The sequence below is a fragment of the Dendropsophus ebraccatus genome, chromosome 12 (genome assembly GCF_027789765.1).
Source record: "Dendropsophus ebraccatus isolate aDenEbr1 chromosome 12, aDenEbr1.pat, whole genome shotgun sequence".
Taxonomy (NCBI): Eukaryota; Metazoa; Chordata; class Amphibia; order Anura; family Hylidae; genus Dendropsophus; species Dendropsophus ebraccatus.
The window spans coordinates 48,787,074-48,811,360 of NC_091465.1; the positions used below are offsets into that span (position 1 = coordinate 48,787,074).

The window sequence follows — 24,287 nt, forward strand, 5'->3', positions numbered from 1 at the left end:
ACAATACTTAAATAAAAATTTCACCGGACTTCTCCTTTAAGTACTATGATTTTTAACTACAGGGTTATTTTCAATGAAAATAACAAAAGAACACCAGAAAACTAACATATAGGCAAAAGTTCATCAAATGCAACACCATGATAATTAAAATGTTCAAAAAAGTCAAAAAGTCATAACCCTAGTGCATATAGAGTCAGCTGTCAATGAGTGGGCAGAACAACCAGATGACTACTTATCAGAGGTCAGACACCTGCTAATCATATCCAATTGATATGCCACCAATGTCTATAGGAAACAACCCTTTAATGAGGATTGAAGCCAATATTAGCATGTATGTCTTCTCAGCTGCTTTTACAAATAACCACCATTTAGCAACGTATGAAACAATCTCATAGCGTAAAAAGTTCACTTAGTACTGAGACAATTTTCGAGAAAATTACATGTGAAGCAAGCAAGTTCTCCGTATCTAATATGAAATACACATAAAGAACATATTTACTATGGAAAGCCGGGAGATTGGGTTATTGATCAGCTGTCTGGCAATGCACATAGTACACATAGTTTCCCATAATCATATCAGCATATTGCTATGATAAAATAGGCTGGGTTAAGTTGATGCAGCCAGGCATATGCTCTCTAGCACAGCAGCACTGGATCATGGCATATGTCAGAATGAATCATGCTCCATCTGCCTGCACCTTCATTTACTGCTTGTTGTCTGCCTGAAGTATAAAAATGAATGTGCAATCTAACCTGTCTGTCTTTATTGTGAATCCAGTCCTGGTGGGTGCTGTCACAAGATGAGACTCTAAACCTATGGCACGACTGCATTTACAACAACAGCTCGGACAGCTGGATGTGCACTTCAGTGTCTACAAATGGTGAGTTTTAGATGGCATGATTTAGCATTTGTTTGTTTTTAAGTTACTTTGAAATTCTTTATCGAATCAGACACTGCTGACATCAAATACATACAGTGGGAAAAATAAGTATTTGATTTTGCACCATAGGTACACTTCACCTGTTACAGAATGTATCAAAATAAATTCCAGAAAATTGTTTGATACAATGGAAAAACAGAACTTAATATTCAATACAGAAACCTTAGATTGCAATTACAGAGGTCCGACGTTTTCCTAAAGACCAAGTTTGCAGACACCGCCACAGGGATTTTGTCCCACTCCTGCATACAGATCTTATCCAGATCTTTCAGGTTTTGGGGTTGTCACTGGGCAACATTGATTTTCAGCTCCCTCCAAAGACTTTCTCTTGGGTTCAGGTCTGGAGGCTGGCTAGGCCACTTCAGGACATTGAAATCCTTCTTATAGAGTCAGTCTTTTGTTGCTCTGGCTGTGTGTTTTTGGTCATTCTCATGCAGCAAGATCCAGCCATGACCCATCAGTAAGTGGTCTTACTGAGGGAAGGAGGTTGTTGGCCAAAATCTTGCAATACATGGCCCCATTCATTCTCCCTTCAATACAGTACAGTGTCCTGTCCCCTTTGCTGAAAAGTACCCCCACAGTATAGTATTTTGACCTTGATGCTTCATGGTTAGGACTGTGTTTTTGAGGTTGTACATTCTTCTTTCTCCAAACACGACAAGTGGGGTTGATACCTAAAAGTTCTATTTTGGTCTCATCTGACCTTCTCCTTTGCCTCCTATGGATCATCCAGATGGTCATTGGCGAACTACAAACAGGCCTGAACATATGCTGGCATGACCAGGGGGGACCTTGTGTGCCCTGCAGGATTTTAATCCATGACGGCATAGTGTGTTACTAATGGTAATCTTTGCGATTGTGATCCAAGCTCTCTTTAGGTCATTGACCAGCTGATTCCTGACCTTTTTCACAATCATCCTTACCCTACAAGGCAAGATCTTGCATAAAGCCCCAGACTAAGGAAGATTGAATGTCATCTTGTATTTCGTCTATTTTCTAATAACTGCGCCAACAGCTGTTGCCTTCTCACCAAGCTGCTTACCTATTGTCCCGCAGCCTATCCCAACCTTGTGCAGGTCTACAATGTTGTCCCTGCAGTCCTTAGACAGCTCATTTGTCTTGGCCATGGTGGGAAGGTTGGATTAGGTAAAGACTGCAGAGTAGGAGGAGCTTCTTAAAGAAAAACTAACAGTGAGAGCCAGAATTCTTGCTGGTTGGTAGGTGATCAAATACATATATCATGCAATAAAATGCAAAATAATTATTTAAAAATAATACAATGTAATTTGCAGAAATATTTCATATATATTCTGTCTCTCACAATTGAAGTGCACCTGCAATAAAAAATTACACACCTCTCCATTTGTACTGTAGGTGGGGAAACTTGCAAAATCAGCAGTGTATCAAACACTTATTTTCCCCACTGTAGAAACATATACTTTGTGGGCAGAAAGAGACCACATGGTCCATCTAGGCTGCCCTTACATTACGCCCCCTGTTAGTATCTTAGGATAGATGTATGTTTATCCTAGGCAGGTTTATATATTCAGTTACTGTAGATTTACCAACCACATCTGCTGAAAGTTTGTTCCAAACATCTACTACTTTCAGTAAAGTAATATTTTAGATTGTTAGACTGCTGGACTAAAAGTTCTGGTATAATATACATCAAACTCCTGACAAGTTTTACTTGGTGAGAGCACTCCTTGAGTTCAAATCTGCCCTCACCTCTGCTAAACAGGACTACTTTTCTTCCCTCATATCTTCCTTATCTCATAACCCTAGGCAACTGTTTAACACCTTCAACTCTCTTCTCCGCCCCCCACTGCCACCCCCCACATCTCTCATCTCTGCTGAGGACTTCGCCACATTCTTCAAGCAGAAAATCGATGACATCAGAGGAAGCTTCAACTCACAGTCCCCTCAGCCCCCCCTAATGCCTGCCTACTGCCCGTCCCCACTAACTCACCTCTCCACCATCACAGAAGAACATCTCTCCAAACTACTCTCCACATCGCACCTCACCACCTGCGCACTTGACCCTATTCCATCCCACCTTATCCCCAACCTCTCCTCAGCACTTGTCCCAGCACTTACCCATCTCTTCAATCTATCACTAACTTCTGGCATCTTCCCATCTCCATATAAACATGCAACCATCACACCCATCCTCAAAAAGCCATCCCTTGACCCTACCTCCTTATCCAGCTACCGCCCCATCTCGCTTCTCCCCTTTGCCTCAAAACTCCTGGAACAACATGTCTACCATGAACTTTCCTCACATTTTTCATCCAACTCGTTTTTTGACTCCCTGCAATCCAGTTTCCGCTCCCACCACTCCACAGAAACTGCCCTCACCAAAGTGGCCAATGACCTGCTGACTGCCAAAACCTCGCGCCACTACTCTGTGCTCCTTCTCCTTGACCTATCTTCTGCCTTCGACACAGTTGACCATTTTCTCCTCTTACAAATCCTCTCATCCCTTGGTGTCACTAGCCTAGCTCTCTCCTGGATCTCCTCTTACCTCTCCAACCGCACTTTTAGTGTCTCCCACTCCCACACCACCTCCTCTCCTCGTCCCCTTACTGTTGGTGTTCCCCAAGGCTCTGTACTCGGGCCTCTTCTCTTCTCCATCTACACCTCTGGCCTGGGACATATCATAGAATCCCATGGCTTCAGGTACCATCTTTATGCCGATGACACTCAGATCTACCTCTCTGGTCCGGATGTCACCTCTTTGCTATCCAGGATTCCAGAGTGTCTATCGGCCATATCCTCCTTCTTCTCCTCCCGCTTTCTAAAACTCAACATGGACAAAACAGAACTTATCATCTTTCCCCCATCTCGCTCCACCCCGCCTTCTAATCTGTCAATCACTATCAATGGCTGTACTCTGTCCCCTGTCCCCCAAGTCCGCTGCCTTGGCGTCACCTTTGACTCTGCCCTGTCCTTTAAACGACATATTCAGGCCCTGACCACCTCCTGCTGCCTTCACCTCAAAAACATTTCCAGAATCCGCTCTTTCCTCACCCCTGACTCCACCAAACTGCTGGTCCATGCTCTCATTATCTCCCGCTTGGACTACTGTAACATCCTCCTCTCTGGCCTTCCAGCTAACTCCCTTGATCCTCTCCAGTCTATTCTTAACTCTGCTGCCCGACTAATCCACCTTTCCCCTCGCTTTGCCTCAGCCTCTCCCCTCTGCCAATCCCTCCACTGGCTCCCCATTGCCCAACGTATTGACTTTAAATTGTTGACCATGACATACAAGGCAATCCACAACCTGTCCCCTCCGTACATCTCTGACCTGATATCCCGCTACGGTCCCTCACGCAACCTTCGATCCTCCAGTGACCTCCGTCTCCGCTCCCCCCTTGTTCGTACCTCGCATAACCGCCTCCAAGACTTTGCCCGAGCCTCCCCCATACTCTGGAACTCGCTACCCCGACACATCCGTCTCTCATCCACCATCAAGTCCTTCAAAAGTAACCTGAAAACCCATCTCTTCAAACAAGGCTACAACCTACAATAACTCTGCATCACACTTGAATGGCTGCACTTTACCTCCTGTTTCTCTCCCTAAACCCCATAGATTGTAAGCCCTCGCGGGCAGGGTCCTCTTCCCCCATGTACCAGTCTGTCTTTTGCCTTCATGTAATGTTTTCTGACCTTGTATTGTTCCTGCCTGTTGCCTATCTATTGTATAGCGCTCTGGAACTAAGGGCGCTTTATAAATAAATAATAATAATAATAATAATAATAATAATAATAATAATGTTGGTAATCATGACTGGCTTAGGATAAGACTGGATCATCGGAGTATACCAGATCCCCCAGTGGCCCAAGCTCTGACAACATAATGGGCTTCAAAGGATCAAGGAGAAAACCATTTGATGCTGGGCTTGGAGCCATTAAAGTGATTGTCCAGGCAAAACAAAAGTTTGCTCCAGGGCTGTGTGTGGTGTAAAATAAACATGGTATATTCACCTTCTATATATTCACGTTCTTCAGTCCCCACTATCATGCAGGTGTTCTAGGTCCTCTCCTCGTCTCCACTTCTTCTGAGTTCTGTATATTTCTGACCGCACAGGGCGTGCGATTGGGATGACACAGGACTGGGAAGAAGCAGAGACCAACAAGTACTGGGAGCACTAGCACAGCATATTGCATATTTACTATTTCTTTACCAGCCCCAGCTCATAGAATTTTTATTTTTTTTAGCCTGGACAACCCTTTTAACTTCCTAGTAGGGTCTACTTCTTATAGGTTTATTTCAACCCAATCCAAATGTGTATGTCTCCGTTTATTATTTAACTTGAAATTTGGGTATTATAATGACATTCGCCTATTTTTTTCTGTAGCTTCAGGGAAAGTCTTCAGACTTGTCCTCAAATATAAACTGCATGAGATCATGAGATTGCCCTAGAAGAGAGACCTTATCAATAGTACTAGCCAGCGAAGTTCCCATCAATACCCATTAGTGCCTTAGAAGGCAAAGAATTAGAAGTGACTTTAAAGTGTCACTGTCGTTTAATTTTTTTTACAGGCGATATTAAGAAACTTTGTATTTGGGTTTAGTAGCCGAAAAAATGCATTTTTATCATGAAAAGTAGTTTCAAGCTCTCCCCCCTGTCTTCATTGTTCTCTATGGAGAGGGGATGGGTGGAGAGAGATGAGGCACCAAAACAGGACAACAAAGAGTTAATTTACAGTTACATCACTGGGCTATCTTTTCTTAAGTCAGAACTGACCTCTCTGACCTCTGAATACCGACTTCACACAGCTCCCACTGTGTAATCTTTTGTTCTCTGCTGCCAACTAATCTCCCTCCTCCCCCTCCCCTCTCCATAGCACAGACAGGGGCATGTCTGATGCAACAAGACACAATTTCCTGATAATGAGCAGTGAATGAGAGAGAAAGAGGGGGGGGGGGGGGGCCTGGGTAAAGTCTTTTTATATGCAGATAATAGCATATTTGCCTAAGAAACCTAAATACAAAATTTCTTAAAATCGCCTGTACTATTGATTTCTGCAAAAAAACAAACAAAAAAAAACCACAGTGACACTTTAAGCCTTAGACGACCCGGGGCGTATAGTTGCGCCATGAAAGTCTGTCCCCAGACAACCTAGGGCGTAACTATACGTCCTGGGTGTTTCTCCGGCTATGAAGCGTGCTCCGGAGCGGAACACGCTTTATAGCAGGTGGGCGGCGGCTGCAATCAGCAGCCGGGACCTCACCGGTAATGACACGCTGCAGCGATCGCGCTGCCGTGTGTCATTAACTCCTTAAACGCCGCGACATTTAAGTGAAAGTGACAGGGGGAGTCCCGATCGTTAAAACGGACCGCCGGAGGTCTCTCACCTGCCTCTGTGCGGTCCGTTCGGCGCTCTAGTCACTGAGCCTGCACAGGCAGGCTCAATTAGCAGAGCGCCGATAACACTGATCAATGCTATGCCTATGGCATAGCAATGATCAGTGTACAAATCAAAGTAATGTATGTACAAGTCCCCCAAAGGGGTTTCAAATGTGTAAAAAAAAAAAGTTAAAATTACTAATACACTACCCCAAAACCCCTCCCCCAATAAAAGTTGAAATCACCCCCCTTTCTCTTTCTTATATAAATAAAACATATAAAAATAAATAAACAAATAAACATATAATATACCGTAGTGTGCGTAATTGTCCAATCTATTAAAATATAACAAGCGTCATTGCGAACGGTAAACGGCGTACACGAAAAGAGGGGAAAAAGTGAGCGGATTACCGATTTAATGTTACATTATATATTAAAAAAAATTATAAAAAGTGATCAAAACGTCGATCTTCACAAATATGCTATTAATAAAAACTAGAGATCATGGCGGAAAAAATGACACCCCATACAGCCTGATAGGTAAAAAAATAAAACTGTTATAAGCGTCACAATAGGGCTATTTTATTTATAATTAATTGCCAAAAAAAAAGAATTTCATTTAAAAAAAAATATATATATAACAGTAGAGACTCTGTGTAAACCTGCATATGGTTGTGTTCGGACTGACCTATAGAGTAATACTATCATGTTGCTTTTACTGTATAGTGCATTACGTAGACACAGGAACCCCCCAAACGTTACCATATTGCATTCTTTTTTACAATTTCACCAATTTATATCTTCATAAATAATATATTTGGAATTCCGTCATACATATTATGGTAAAATGAAAGACGCCATTACAAAGTACAACTATTCCTGTAAAAAACAAGCACTTACATGGCCTGTAGATAGAAAACTGAGAGTGCTAGAGCTCTTAGAAGGGGAGGAGGGAAAAACAAAAACACTAAGATCAAAATTTGCGCGGTCCACTGGGTCATTTTGGGCCTGGTCCTCAAAGGGTTAAACACCATACTGAATATTTTATTAACAGTTAGTAACCTATGTTTTCTCTTCCTCAGAGTGGTTCCATGCAGTCCAGGCGTTGGTGGTGCTCTCAGTCCTCTTTTCCAGTTTCTCCTTTATGTTGTTTATGTGTCAGCTCTACACCATGGAGAAAGGAGGCCTCTTTTATGCAACCGGTGTCTTTCAAATTCTCGCCAGTAAGTATAACAATCCCAGATATCTACTTATTAACCAACTACCGTAGTGTGTCCTTTCATAGAGCTCGCTCCTGTGTTAATTATAGTGGTTCTCCTTTGCATAGTCTCTGCATACTTTAGATTACATCCTCATAGTTACAAATGATTGTGAAGAGTTTTTGTCTTGATGATAAATCAGAGACATTGCTTGAGAAGATGATGACTGATTATTTTACATAGCATTAGTGGGGCTAGCTTCTACACATCCAAGGGGAATTTAATTAACATGCTACTTATAGACTGATCTACATAATTTCTGTAAGATTTATATTGAAAGAGAGAAAGAAGAGTTTAAATGAGAAAATTATTTATTAAGAGTTTAGAGTTTTTAAAAGACGTGAAATAAAATGTGATTTCCATTTTTTGGTTCTAGTTCAAAAAGTTTCTGTACTCATAAAATATATGTCTTAAGTTTTTAGTTCTTTTTTTAAGTTAAAGGGGTTATAAAGGATATTAAAAACATGGCTGCTTTCTTCTAGAAACAGCACCACCCTCGTCCAGATAATCTCTTTCATACCAACTAACACCAACTACTACTAAAAGAAAAGTGTGAAGCTGACCATCCACAGCTAATGGAATGAATAAGATTGAATGGCATGAAAAGAGATTTTTCACTATGATAGAAATTCTTTTTGTGATTATCTGATCCTTTCCAAAATGTTTCTTTATTTTTTATTTATTTTTATTTTCCCTTTTACAATGCATATTATAAAATAATCCTGAAATCTTGAAGTGACCAGTAGGCCTAAAGTGAAAGCTGACACTTCTGGTACTCTACAGATCTCTTTGCAGCAGTTTTCTCCTTATTATCACAGACCGAGTATATAGACACCAGTATATAGATAACACTCCATTCACAACAGGTAGTTTGAAGACCCTCTCTTTGCCAGGGTCATAGAATATGGCTAGAACACTTTCCCATTAAAAAGAATATTGTATGGGCCAAATTCTTGTTTGCATCTATGAGGCTTGCTGAAATAATGTCCCCTGCTGTGCCTCCCCATACAGTAATAATGTCCCCTGCTGTGCACCCCCACCAACACCACCACCTCTATAAGTGGCGAAGGGTGAAGGGGCTGAACGCTAAAGGAGTTATCCGGATACTAAAAACTTATATATCGTAGCAAGAATATAGAAAAAGATAAAGAGCCCATGCTTACATCTCCACTGGAGGGATAGACAGCTTAAAGGGGTTATCCAGTGCTACAAAAACATGGCCACTTTCTTCCAGAGGCAGCACCACTCTTGTCTCCAGCTTGGGCGGGGTTTTGCTGCTAAGTTCTATTGATGTGAATGGAGCTTAATTGCAAACCGCACCTGAACTGGAGACAAGAGTCGTGTTGTCTGTCAAAGAAAGTAGCCATGTTTTTGTAGCACTGGATAACCCCTTTAAATCCTTCTCTACAAAAGCAGCACTTCATTCCAGCTCAAAGAAGTGACTCCTGAGCGATGAACAACCCCCGTATGTCATGTTTTAAAGGGCAGTATGACCAGTGAGAAATTCCTTGTCTGTTTATGGTCAGTTTTACTTTACATTGCAGAGTCTGAAAGATTTTGACAGCTAATTCTTTCATTCAGCTAGTAATTTGTTGGACAATGCCATAGTTTTGTCCTTTTGTATGTAAGAGCAAGAATACAGTTTGGATAGAAGATCCTGTCATAACACTTGGTGGCAGGGGCGTAACTAGAAATGGCTGGGCCCCATAGCAAACTTTTGATTGGGCCCCCCGCCCCACCCCCTCTCAATCGACCACTATGCCATCAACACACTCAGCTCTACACAGGTTCTGTACACCATATAAATTACAGTACAGTTACATCAGGTGACTTACAGGAGACGTCTTCTCTGATCGGAGTTCTTCCCTTTTCATTTTCTTTTCCATTTGCCCTGTGCCGTTATGAGAACTTCTCCGGGCCACGAATCCACAGAATCTGCCAGACAGACATATTAGGCTCCACACTCTGTCACCATCCTCATCTCTATACACACTGCACATCTGTATTGGCCCCTTTACACCCACATTTAGTGGGTAGGCTGACTCTATGTGATCCCATTTTAGTATATGGCCCTCCTCTCTGTCGCCCCTCCTTATAGATAGCTTCCTTATGTTGCCCCACCCCCGCTGTCCCCCTTATAGATGCCCCCCCATGTTTTCCCCTTATAGATGGTCCCCTATGTTGCCCCCCCTATAGATGGCCCCCTCTTTCCCTATATTGTCCCCTTATAGATGGCCCCCTTTCCCCCTTTATTGTCCCCTTATAGATGTTCCCCACTCCCCCAAAGTTGTACGTTTATATCCCCCTCTCCCCCTATGTTGTCCCCCTTTCCCCCTATGTTCTCCCCTTATAGATGGCCTTCTCTCCCCCTATGGTCCCCCCCCTTATAGATGCCCCCCTCCCCCCCCCTTCCTTATAGATGGTCCCTCTCTCCCCCCTCCCTCCCTTCCTTATAGATGCCCCCCTCTCCCCCCCTTCCTTATAGATGTCCCCCTCCCCCCTTCCTTATAGATGCCCCCTTCTCTTCTAGATGCCCCCTTCTCTTCTCCCCCCATTCCTTATAGATGCCCCCTTCTCTTCTCCGCCCCCTTCCTTATAGATGCCCCCTTCCCCCCCCCTTCCTTATAGATGGTCCCTCTCTCCCCCCTCCCTTATAGATGCCCCCCTCTCCCCCCCTTCCTTATAGATGCCCCCCTCTCCCCCCCTTCCTTATAGATGTCCCCCTCCCCCCCTTCCTTATAGATGCCCCCTTCTCTTCTAGATGCCCCCTTCTCTTCTCCCCCATTCCTTCTAGATGCCCCCTTCTCTTCTCCGCCCCCTTCCTTATAGATGCCCCCCTCTCCCCCCCCCTTCCTTATAGATGTCCCCCTCCCCCCCTTTCTTATAGATGCCCCCTTCTCTTCTAGATGCCCCCTTCTCTTCTCCCCCCATTCCTTATAGATGCCCCCTTCTCTTCTCCGCCCCCTTCCTTATAGATGCCCCCTTCTCCCCCCCCACTTGCTTATAGATGCCCCCTTCTCCCCCCCCCTCCGTCCGAGGAAAGCAAGTTTAAAAAAAGAAAAAAACTCACCTAACAACACACTCCCCCGTCGAGCTTTTTTCCTGTCACCCCGTCTGATGCGCGGCTGCCGTCTGATGCCGCGTCCTAGCCCCGGCAGCGCGCCTATCATAGAGTTCTGTGTGGGCCTGTGGCCGCGACTTCCGGCACACGTCTCTGTGCCGAAAGTCGCGGCCGCAGCACAAGCCCACACAGAACTCTATGATACGCGCGCTGCCGGGGCTAGGACGCGGCATCAGACGGCAGCCGCGCATCAGACAGGGGGTGACAGGAGCGCTGTGGACTGGTCCCGTGCTCCTCCTGGCCCAGTGACTCCTTTTCCCTATGGTTGGGGAAAGGAGTCTCCGGGTCGGGAGGAGCACGGGACCGGCCCCCGGCTACAGCACCCGGGAGGCATGCTCAGCCGCCGGGTGCTGCAGGATATGTAAGCTCCAGGGGCCCGCGTCACGGGCCCCCTGATGCGGCGGGGCCCCGTAGCAGCCGCTACGGCTGCTACGGCGGTAGTTCCGCCAGTGCTTGGTGGTAATCTATAGTAATCTCCTGCATTTCTCCTCTCATCTGTATATTGGTCTGTGTAAGTGTTTCATATGCCGTTCCTAATATACGGATGTATACATATCGATATATAGGGATGTATACATACTGATATATAGGAATGTATACATATCGATAAATAGAAATGTATATATATCGAGAGCACATTTTATCACAGTGCATGTATAAAGACTTTCAAAGGCAATCATGCGGTTATGTGCTTCAATCACTTGTTTGCTGCTATTTCTGTCTCACTGCACAAGATTAGCTCCATTATAAGTCTATGGAGCTTGTCTCATGTAATGAGACAGAAAATGTAGTTAGCCAGGTAGTGAAGAACATAACAGTGTGCTTCTTCTGGCTCATTTTACAGATCAGTGGAGGTCTGAACACCCAGACCCTGACCGATCAAAACTTCAAAATTCAGCAACAAGTTAAGGCTATGTTCACACACCGTCCACAAAACAGCCTTTATTTAACCCCTTAAGGTCTGAACCAATATAAATTTTTGCACTTTCGTTATTTCCTCCTTGTATTTAAAAGGCCATAGCACTTGTATTTTTCACTTACAGACCCACATGAGCCCTTATTTTTGCGTCATAAAATATGCTGCCAAACGAGAAAAAATTTATATGTGTGGTGAAATTGAAAATAAAACAGCTTTTAAAAAAATTAAAATCTATTTAAAAAACTAAATGTTCCTTAACATTGCTCTATTACCATCCTTATCACGCTTTTATTCTTTGGTCTATGGGGCTGTGCCAGTTGTTACTTTTTGCGCCATGATCTGTACTATCGGTACCTTGTTTGCGTATATGCGACTTTTGCCCCCACCTCCATGGCTGACATTATTCTGCAGTGTTATGAGAGCAGATGACTGTATCTAATCCCACTGTATGTGATACTATCTGCTGGGGCTCTGTATCTAATCTTACTGTGTGATACTGTATGCTGGAGCTCTATCTGATCCAATGTGTGTGATACCATCTGCTAAGGTGCTGGTCAGAGAATAGAGGGAGCCAGCCAGGGAGATGAGGGATAGGCCACGCCCACTTTCAGTCAGCCAGAAGAAAAATTCATTTATTCTTCTGAGCAAAACAACTGGGGACATCTCAGCGAGCGCACACACAGTTCAACACAACACATCAACACAGTTCAGGGCTCTTTTTAAAGGGTAACACATGGGCTTTTTATTTGAGAAATTCAATTTTTGGCTACTTAAATTATAGTTATGCTTTAATTATTTCAAATACAGATAAGGAACAACAACCACAGTAATTGCAAAGTCAAATGAGGACAGAGGCATACCAATCATACATAAAACGGAGCATAAGGTACACAGAGGATAGCAGTAGAATTAGCACAACGTCGAAACTGTCCCAAGAGTAGCCTGGCGGTTGTGGGGTGTGTGTGTGTCAGAGTAAAAACATGATCGGGATGGGTAGGGAGGAGGGGGGGGGTTTCTACTGACAGGGACTCTTTAATTAAAGGAGTTCAGCCACCTGAACTGGGCTGGGTTCACACTAAGGAATTCTAGCGGATTTTCAGGCAGATTCCGCTGCAAAATGCATGTGGAATCCGCCCGTAATTCTGCCCATAAAGTATGGCCTTTCCCCCACTGTGAAGTGAGTGCTACATATTGCCAATGGTGGCCTTTTATGGAATTGCATACATAGCTACCATCTCTGAGCGCTGCATTTTTGTTATTTTCTCCCTCATGCCCATAAAGAATGAACATTGTTAATGTACATTGGCTTAAATGGGCTTTCCGCTTATTTGTTCACACAGTGGAATTTCCATGCAGAAAATTCTGTCGCGGATCCGCTTTCCGCCTGAAGAATTGACATGTCAATTTTTGGGTATATGCACACTGAACAATTTGGGCGGATTCCGCTAGAGGAATCCTATAGAAGTTAATGGGGCTTAAATTCTGCATTAAATTCTGCTTGAATTCTGCTTAAATTCCGCTCAAATTCTGCTCCTATTCCGCCAGAGCTGAATAGACGAGGAATTTCAAGCAGAAAACTTTCCTCTACAATTCCTACAGAATTCCTCAGTGTGAACCCAGCCATAGACATTTTCCCATATCCATAGAATCTGAGACAACTGATCCTGGAAGGATTCCAATCTCAAGTATAGGCACTTGAGTTTTCCATCAGAAAAGAGCAGTGGTCCCATGTGTACACTGCCCCTCCAATAATTTCCTACGACAACTGTCAAAGATAGGCAAGTACAACACTTGACCATCTCCAGCATCTATACAGAATGAATGGAGTGTTGGTCACATGTGCATTCTGCTACTTCATTATGATGATCTGGGTTCTTGAGGTCCGCCCTTTGTGACCCCCTTAAACAAACAGGTATGCCCTATAAATTTTAATGATGGGACAACCTCTTTAAGCTAATATTTTAGTTATATATACTACACCTCTTTCAGTTCTTCTTCTATTTCATGCCTCTGTTTAATTATTGTAGGATGGAGATAAACTCCATATGTGCATGCATTATCTTGCTATGGACGTTATTTCCATTCTGTTGTAGATGGCCATGCGATAACATGCCGAATGACTTCTTATATTTTTTTCCCACAGGTCTGGCTGTGTTTTCTGGGGCAGTAATCTATGCGACCCACGTGTCAGAGTTTCATAAAGATAAGGGTGAAGGAGGATCCTTTGGTCACTGCTTTGTATTGGCCTGGGTGGCCTTCCCTCTCGCAATGGTGAGCGGCATCATGTACATCCACCTAAGAAAACGGGAGTAACACAACAGACATTTTCCTTACCGCAAATGAAGAGATATACAGAAGGAGCATTGGACAGACCTAGGGACGTTTTTTTTTATTGGGTTTGTCTTGTGAACCTGTAGCTCACTGGATTTGGCATATACTAATCTCATTCTTTATTACTCCCACTTCATGAATCGCCATACTACCAGAAGTAATTGTCACTTATTATAGAATAGGATTTGGCAGGACGGGTTTCATGAGCCAACCACACATTTGCACCCATCAGTTTGATAATAAATGTGATGTTCCAGGGGATCAGCTCTCTCACAAGAACTTTATTGCTTTATAAGATTTATTTGCCTTTTTCTTGCCATAAAGTCAGCATTTAAGATTGAAAAAGTCATCCTACCACATATACATCATAGATGCCAATAGTTTTTTATTTTGTAAGTCCCATCACAAGGCACTGGAAGGTAAGGCGGCAGCTGCTTCAGACATGACCTTGGAAATAGCTTCTGATTCTCCTTCTATTGTAAATATTATTGTATTATATATATATATTTTTACATTCAAGATTGAGAATATAAAAGGTGTTTGTATACAGATTTAGCTCTGGTTCAGATTCATTTTATGGCTATGTTTACACACAGTAAAATAAAAGCAATATACAGCTGTATAATATACACATTGTGCATAGATGGCTGTTTTTCCATAGACTTTAATGCAGCTAATTATTAGATAAAAAATACAGCCAGGTTATATACCGTATTTTCTGGCATATAAAATGACCCCTGACTCTTAAGATTTTCAGGGGTTTGTCTTATATGCTGGAAAATGGTAACCCCTGGCTGACTGAAGCAGGGTTTACTAGCTGGAGCCCTGCTGCAGTCAGGCAGGGGTTAACTGAACTGAACTCACTTGTCACCCGTTCTCGGAAGCCGCACATCTCCCGTCATATTCCGGGCGCAGGCAGTTTGATGCACACTGTCAGCGCCGGAGGTCCACAAAGCTCTTCCTGCAGCCAAGCTTCTCATCAGAGAAGCTCGGAGACGCTCAGCTGCCGGGAGAGCTTCCGGAGAATGACAGAGGCTTTGGGGACTTCCGGCACCTCGGCCATTCTCCTGAAGCTCTCCCAGAAGCCGAGCGTCAACGAGATTCTCCGATGAGAAGCTTGGCTGCAGGGAGAGCTTCGAAGACCTCCGGGACAGGCAGTGTCTCTGCATCACACTGCGTGCACCGAAAATAGGACGGGAAACACGTGGCTGCCGGGAACAGGTCACAGGTGAGTTGAATTGTTGTTTTTTTTATTGTGGTTGCCACAAATGCTAGGGATGCGGCCATTTTTGAGCTCCCTCACCGTATGCGGCCATCATACCGAACGTATAAGATAATCTTCTGAGAAGATTTTTCGGGGTTAAAAAGTTGTGTTATACGCCAGAAAATATGGTACCTATTTTACTGTCATATTTTGCTTTTATTTTACTGTATGTTAAATAACCTTATAGCCTGTATGTTAAATAGCCTGTATGTTAATAAGTCTTATTACATAACTACCATAACTCCATAATATGTGGGTACAAGAATTGTCCACTTCTTAAGAAGCACTAATGCCATTATAGGGTGGGAAGGTAGGTGTTCACATTTCTCATTGCTGTCAGCAGAACACAGTCACCATTTACACAATCTGCTAAATGGACAGTGCGTTTACAGAGTATAGGTAGGGAATATAGGAATTTTTTGCATCTTTATAGGTTATTGATAAAATGTTTACACCTATAAGTAAAGCCCTTCCTATAACAACATAATATTATAATAGGAAATGGGTTGTTGAATAAAGGTAAGCCTCTTTCCCTAAATGTGGATGTCTTAAATAAAGGTCCCCTCTGTACAAGCCAAACCATGTTCTATATTGTTGAACATTCATTTGATCGGTCAGTGTCTAGTTAGAGTGTTAGGTTATCACCGATTTCTAGATATTGCCAGTAGAAGCAGGTTGTTATGTGCGTCACTCCTGGGATCCATATGTCTGGCAAGACAGATATTGCAGGTAGTTTGAGAGAGAAATGTTGAGCCTAGCGCTTCCTCTGGCTATATGTAAAAAGAAATGGCGGTCCATACACCCAGAGCCCCCGACTGGCACATGGCACAACCCCTTTAATGTCCTATATATTCCAGATTGCTAGGGGGGGTGCTAGTTATGTTAGCTAAAGTGATTCCAAGCCAGAGCATCTTTTTAACTAAGATGACCTTCTTTAAAACCATAAAAATAGAACATATTACTTATACCTATATGCGAAGAGTATATCGCACAGAGATGTAACATTCTGAATGTACTTGATAGTTTGAGTTCCAGTTTGAAGAAATGCTGGAACATCAGAAAAAAAAAATTCCTAGGGCATGAAATGGTCATACGTGCGAAATTCCATGGTATCTAAAATAAGAAAGCAACACAATCCTCTATGCAACGGTATAAATGTATTTTTTTTATCTGAAACTGTTATAATATAGATATTTGCTGTATTACTTTAGCACAGTCCTAGAGACACTACTCTTTATTAATGGCTTACATTAACTAAACACATACACTATCATGTCCGATTGCTTACGATGTCCCTCATAGTAGTCCATTATAGTTCTTGTTAGTTCATTGCTACACCTTTTGTAAAGCTGTAAAGACAATTGGGCAGTAACCTGCTTTAGATTGGGTTCACACTGGACAATGGCATATACCCTCTGGCCTTTTTTTTTATTTTAATAGAAGTAAAAACTCCCCACCCCCTTCCCCCTTGGTGAACCCAGCCCAATACAATAAGTTGTTAACCTAATATAGTTAGAATTGTTTTGACTTTTGTATGTTGAGGTAAGACTCTTGGATCAGTACACTAGAACTGTGCAACTGTTTTTGTACGTTGTCTAAAATATGTTTGTTGCTTTTTGCTTTGTGGGAGAGTCTTTGTCCTGACAAACCTAACAATTAAATATATTTTTCCTTTAAACTGACATGTACAGTATATGGCTCATATACATTCTGTGATATCATCACTGCTCGCTCGCATCTTCCGGAATGGGGGCGGCTTATAAAAAAAATGTTCCTGGAAATTTGCCTGCTTTCTCATGTGTATAAAGCCAAGCTATACATTAAGCAGCAGTTTTATCTGATGCACCTTTCTGGTACTTGGGAGAAATCTTCTTTTACACATTCACTATGTAACCTGGATGAATGTGACAAGGTGAAAAAACATTTGTGCATGGCATGCTGGTCCACACACATTTACTCTACTAAATCCCAAAGCTACTCTATTAGATTTCTATTTGGTGCCTGAGCGCTATATTGAAGAACACTGAAAGCAATGGTATGTATGCTGAACAATGTATGTTTTATGATACGGCGTCTTATCCTGCTGGGAGAATACATTAGAATATGCATAGACTGTGCCCCTAAAAGCATGGATATAAACAATATTCAGATAGTAAAGCTAATGCTTTAGAGGTAAACAGTAGAATAACTTCACCACCACCACTGGGCTGAATAATTTATTCAAGATTGGATCAATCCTAAAACGAACATGGCTTATGCCAAAATTTAAAACAGGTGCACGGTACACAAGAACTGAGATACATCAATTGTCAATTGGAAACTAATACATGAGACTTAAAGGGGTTATCCACCTAAGAGCTGAAAAATTAAGTGCAAGCTGATCTTACTCACCAAGCCCCCCTGAGTATTTTGAGCTGTCTCCTGTCCTAGCTGCTGCCATTCCTGAGGTACAAGTTTTTCTTAAAGGGGTTATCCAGCGCTACAAAAACATGGCCCCTTTTCCCCCTACTGTTGTCTCCAGTTCAGGTGCAGATTGCAATTAAGCTCTATTTATTTCAATGGAACTGAGTTTCAAAACCCCACCCAAACTGGAGACAACAGTAGGGTCAAAGTGGCCATGTTTTTGTAGCGCTAGATAACCCCTTTAAAGCCAATCTATAGCCACAATGGTGCAAGCCAGGAGACTACATTTCCCATCATGCATTTTCCTGATTGGTCCAGCTTTCTTTCCTGCCCATGCTATCATTACTATTGCACAGTAAACACAGGTCTGGTTTTTTTCCACTGATTTTGCATCACATTACCCCAATATGTATTCTAGCTAATGATGTAGCAGAGCTGACGTGCGCATGGTGTGGCAGAGCTGACGCGCACATGGTGTAGCTATATGCTGTACAACGGGCATTTTTTACCAGGGGTGTAGTGTAGGTTTAGATCTCTGCTTGCTGACTGTGAATAAAAACATTCTAGTTCCATCCAGACTCTAGTAAAATTCATAATGCTTACAATATACAGAGCTGACAGTAAGCAGAGATAGAACTATAACTTTTCATTTTACAGAACTCTCGGCTTAGGGACACATGTAAGTCTATGGAAGCAGCACTTTCACTAGTGAATAGGTGCATAGAGATGATGAAGATGTCTCCTTGGGGTTGGGTTACCAAGTCAATAGACAGCTAACCCAGCCCTCAGAGAGAAGATCACATTTCCTATGTCTACAAAGGGAGGGGGGAAGAGGGAGCAGTGTGTTGTCAGAATGGACACAGAGACGATGATTTTAGACGTCCAGAGCGTCTAAAGAAAAAAACAGGGAAAGGGTGCAAGATAGGTTATACATGTATATTAGACATAGGGGGGTATTGGGAAGTGGGTTCCTTTAGAATATTGTTTTTGTTACCCAGATAACCCCTTTAATGTCACTTCTCACTAGTTATGTTAAAGGGGTACTCCGGTCATTTAGCTTTTTACATATTTATGGGGATGCACAGAAAGTAATAAACAACACAAACTCATCTAACATTCTACCTTAGGGGTCATCCTGTGACATCTGAGCGCCAGAATGTTCAATGGGGGACCAGAAGCTGTGATTAGAGAACCCCCACAGGAAACGTGTTAGGTGAGTATACTATATTATGTTCCTTGTAGCACCTACAATAAATAAAAAATCTGAATGCCTGAAGTTCTCCTTTAACCTATTTTACTCGAATGTGTGTACAAGTACCAGTTACAGTTGTTTTATAAGAGTCTTTTAGCAACAGGCTACAGTGCATGGGAATACAGAGACATTTCATAGCGCTATAATGTATAGGTATATAAGGTATTAAAAAGCGATATATAATTCCCTATAGGGATGCAGAGAAGGGTTAATAAAATATTAGATACAAACATAAAAAAGCAAAAGTAAAAAGAAAAAAATATATAGTTTTATTCAATAAAAGCATACATAGTATCCCTATCACCATATTGAGTCGCACAATAAAGTTAAAGGAAATGTATTGGCTAGATGTTTGTTCCTTATTAGTGCCAGACCAGATACATACTTTTTTTTTCTAATCTATTTGTATTTTCGGAAGGCATTCTTAAAAAAAATAAATTGTACCTTGTTATGCTGCAAATGATGGCCGTAAAAAAACAAACAAAAAAACAGCCGTGTTTTGGTGCCAAAATAATGTCCAAAAAAATTGCCACAAAATGGCAAAAAAAAGACGTTGTGTGAACATGATCTAACACTGTATAGATGACTTTCCAGCAGTCTCCTTCTTATCATCACAGACAGAACAAGAAGTCTGCAAGATTTTAGTATTTTTTTTATATCTTAAGAATAAAAATTCTTAAAATATATGTTTAAATTATAACGTATAAACGTATAACATATAATGTATAGTGAAAATTCCAATAATATGTTTAAATTATAACGTATAAACGTATGACGTATAATGTATTCCAATAATTCCAATAAGAAATAAGAAATAAGAAAGAAAAAAAAATTGTTTTTTTTTTTACTACCCTCAAAAAAAGAAAAAAAAATTAAGTAAAGTCAAAAGCAATAAATGATGATATTGAAAAATACAACTAGACCAGCAAAGATCGAGGTCACATATAGCTATGGCTATGAAAAAGATATAACTGTCACCGTAAAAATATTTTATGCTTCTTAAAGAGCAAGTCCACCTTTGATGAGATTTGCTTTATGACATTCGACATCCTGACAGCTGAGGTCAAGATCTGACCACAAGCTGCCACTCACATCCTATAAGAACACAAGCTGAGACGATGACAGATTCTGAGCTCCTACTTTCACAGTGTTAAATGTCACAGAGAAGTCTCAGGAAAGGTGGACATTCATACTGTCACCTGTCTTTAATGTGATTTTTCTAGGCCCCATGCTTATTTGCATATGCGTTCTGTAACCATATTACATAACACATTGTAGTCCAAACATTTCTCCATGAGGTTATGATTCATGTATAAGGTTTCCTCTTGTAGAAGAATTGAAATGACTGCTGGGAGAACGCTTATATACGGCATCTTATGGAATGTGCTGATGTGCACTATGCTCAAAAAAAAAATTATGCTCCACAGTGTTTTGATACTGTGCTGTAAAATACCCTACTGAGCCATATGGTTACTTGCTTTTTTTCTTATGCTTGCACTTACATTATGCTTTTCTTTTCTGTTTTATTGTAATTGAAATTTTTTTTATAAAAAAAAAATACCCTACTGTAATGCACTCAGTATCTATCCCCAACAACCCCCCGAAAAACAGTTCACACTGAGGAATTTCACTGAAAATTCTGCCTGAAAATATAGTGCAGAGCCATTGAGTTCAATGGAATTTGTGCTCTGCAGTTCACACAGCGGAATTTCCGCCCTGAAATGTTTCAGCGGAATCAGCGCGGAAATTCAGCGCAGAATCCGCACAGAATCGAAAAAATGAATGAATTTGATTAAATGAAAAATGAATTTCCGCTCATTCTAGGCGGAACATTTTCCTCGCGGATTCCGTGCGTAATTCCGTTGGAATTTCTCAAGGACATTTTCCGCCTTGTACACTTTCCTCGCTCATTCAGCACTGATTCCTCAGTGTGAACTGGCCTTAAAGGGAATCTGTCACCCCCCGTGCCGGGGTGACAGGCTCCCGACCCCCCGTTAGAGCCCCCTATACTTACCTAATCCCGCCGGGTCCCGCTTCTGGAGGTGGTCGGGTGATGAAGATCTCAGCCGCTGCAGCTCAGCACGCGCGCTGAGAGATGAGTCCAACGCTCATAGAGAATGACGGAGCGCTGGACTCTCCTGTCATTCTCTATGGGTGTTGGACTCATCTCTCAGCGCGCGCGCCGGGCTGCAGCGGCTGAGATCTTCATCACCCGACCACCTCCAGAAGCGGGACCCGGCGGGATTAGGTGAGTATAGGGGGCTCTAACGGGGGGTCGGGAGCCTGTCACCCCGGCACGGGGGGTGACAGGTTCCCTTTAAGACCGTATATTTATAATGAAACTTACTTGACAGAACAAGGAAAATTTCACTTCTTTACACTACAACCAACTCTAGGAAGACTGTTGTGTTCACAGTATTTGTTGGAGTGATGTTCAAAAATCTTCAGGAGCAGAACTTCTATTGGATCCACTTCTGGCTTTGTCTTACTGAAATGACAGACACAAAAAAATAGGGTTTCCTTTTCCAAAAAGAAACATTGTGTGCGCAACTCTAAAGGTTATTATGGGCAAAGAACAAACAAGACAACGGGCAAAGTACAATAGAAACAGAGAATAATGATGACAGAAAGATACCACTAGTCTGCCCTGTAGGTAGCTCCATACACAAGCATGTTTTATGGGATCCAAGAAGATTATTTCCTTTGCAGTGATAGTAATATGTGACTTGACTTAAAGCTTTGGGGTTTTTTTTTTTTGCTTGCTTATAAAAAAGGAAAATATGAGGACAGAATGTTTGAGTGACTGTGACAGAGCATGAATAAAGGCAGCCGGCAGAAGACTGCTTAATAGATTTAGATGCCCAGCAATGCTGTAACAGTATAACAACAAGAGAAATTGAATACCCTTTAAAGGAGAAGTCCGTTGAAAATTTTTATTAAAGTATTGTATTGCCCCCCAAAAGTTATACAAATCACCAATATACACTTATTACGGGAAATGCCTATAAAGTGCTTTTTCCCTGCACTTACTTCTGCATCAGGGCTTCACTTCCTGGATAAAATGGTGATGTCACGACCCGACTCCCAGAGCTGTGTGGGCTGTTGAAGAAGACGGCAGAGTAACACTGAGGAACACAGGGCACTGGAGGGACACTGAGCATCCCTCTGCCATCATCCTCTCCAGCAGCCACAGGCCGCACAGCTCTGGGAGTCGGGTCGTGACATCACCATTTTATCCAGGAAGTGAAGCCTTGATGCAGTAGTAGGTGCAGGGAAAAAGCACTTTATAGGCATTTCCCGTAATAAACGTATTTTGGTGATTTCTATAACTTTTGGGGGGCAATACAATACTTTAATAAAAATTGTCACCGGACTGCTCCTTTAAGCATCATTTTCACAGGTAAGTCTAATTTTCACTTTGACTCCTATGACCTAGGAACATGGCAATGCACATTTTCATATGCAGCAAGTGCTTTTTTACCAGAATGGAGAAAAGTTTCATGCAGCTGAGAAATGTAAGCTGGATTATTCCACCGGAGTGATGTTATTTGTGTAATTGTTGATGTAGTAATGTGCTTAGCCAGACAGGGTAGTGTGCCAAGGAAGGATTACAGTCTGGCATGTGGAGGAGCATTGTCCTGCTATAAAAGTTGGTTCTTGTGGATATATGGCCACAAGATGTTCTGCAAATTTGCGGCCTTTGTCTATTTGGAAGTAATATGGGCAGATGGGTGTGTAGTGAAGGGGCCTCCTGTGTCTTGATGGTGGACAAGGAAACTGTGGGCGATACTCAGCGGATCAAGCAATCCTCTCTACTGATCATCTGTGTGGGATATCTAAAGCCTGTCTGTGATACATGCTTGCCCTCATATAACCATTACCCTAAACACCTCCTTATAGCTTGGTCACGAAGTATAGGAGAGAAGAAAAAGATGAGGAGGATGGCGCCTCGTGTAATCCTGTTTGATGGCTAGAAGGTTGGGTAAGTATTACAGGTGGGTTCTCACCCTATAGCCCCTTGGGCTTTGTGCATATTGCCCCGATGGACACGGGGTAACTTTTGTTGTCTCCAAGAAGGTGTGATGGTAAAAGGATATAACGGCTTTATTGGCAAATAAAGCCAGTAGTTAATTTGCAAATACAAAGAGTATAAAATCATACAACTAAGTATAAAACAATGACGCGTTTTGGGACATAAAAATTATTAAAAATATACCTTCATCAAAACAGTGTCAAAACAACCGTCCGGTATCCTTTAGTCCAATAATATGCCTTCTCTCAAAGTCTGTCAATGTGTATGACACATCAAGCAGTCAGTAATTTCTCACCAAGAGGTACATTACCCAAAAGTAGGAATTGAGGGCCTATCTATAGGGCAGCTGGAGAAGCACTCGTAAGCTCTCTTGTGGGCTTGTGGGCTATGAGTCTAATCGCACCTCTCATCCTTTACATATATAAGACATAACTGAGTATTGTAGCAATATAACATTTCTATATGATTGTATTCACTTTCAAGACGCAAAAAGTAGGAGAATTTCTAATTGACATTGAACCATTTTCTCACTATCACACGTCTTTATATGAAAATGTGCCATAGGTATTTCTCACCTGAGATTAAAAATATATATTTCTAGACATCACTGCTAGCAAAATAACTGAACAGATACTTAATGATGGTAGAAATTGGGTCTCTCCTGTCATGTCTGACTTAAAAATGGATAAAAGCAATTTGAAAAAGATTTATGAAGTCATAGGATATGTCAAAATTCCAGTGAAGCCCTGAATTTGATGAAAGCTTCAGAGACTTTTACTGTGAGTGACAAACAGGCCAACATGACAAAAAAAATACAAAGAGGTCCAAGTATTGCTGCTCCGATAGAATAACCTAGCATACTGTGTACTCCACAAACCCTAAGGCCGGGTTCACACTACGTTATTTGTTATTTGCAAAATAACAGCCGTTGTTTGTGCGAATACGGCTTTTGGTATGAAATCCGGCTGTGTTTTTTACGTAGTGTAAACACAGCCTGGTTGGAGGACATGCTGGGATGTTCGATGAATAATGGGATGAATAATGGGAGGATAACAGTTTGAAGATGTTACAGGAGGGCACATTGAGGCTCACTTCTACAAATAACTACAAATTCTTTGCCAAATTTAGTATTTAGTTGCAAGCTACTAAATACCCAATACCTAATCCACACATTTTGCTTTACAATAAATTTCGTGGATGGGAGCATAATAAAGATAATAATGGACTACAGAAGTGGAGCTAAAGGAAACCATTACCAAGAGGCAGGGTCGGACTAGGACAGAAATTTAGAAATTTAAGTGGCAGAATACCCCTGTATCCCCTTTACGTGCACAATCGGTACATAGATGGTACTACTGCACATGACCCGTGCAGTGGGGACATTATATATATATATATATTCCTGCAGTG

At 42.0% G+C, this 24,287-nt stretch overlaps 1 protein-coding gene across 1 annotated transcript in view; it reads left to right on the forward strand.

Annotated features, from left to right (window-relative positions):
• Positions 1–16,871, forward strand: part of EMP3 (epithelial membrane protein 3 (MAM blood group)) — a 46,781-nt gene extending 29,910 nt beyond the window's left edge. Inside the window, exons 3-5 of the mRNA XM_069946461.1 lie at positions 779–881; positions 7,378–7,518; positions 13,738–16,871. Of these exons, the coding sequence (XP_069802562.1) occupies positions 779–881; positions 7,378–7,518; positions 13,738–13,907 (414 nt within the window). The 3' untranslated portion in view covers positions 13,908–16,871. The remainder of the gene's footprint in view (positions 1–778; positions 882–7,377; positions 7,519–13,737) is intronic.
• The last annotated feature ends 7,416 nt before the right edge of the window (positions 16,872–24,287 follow it).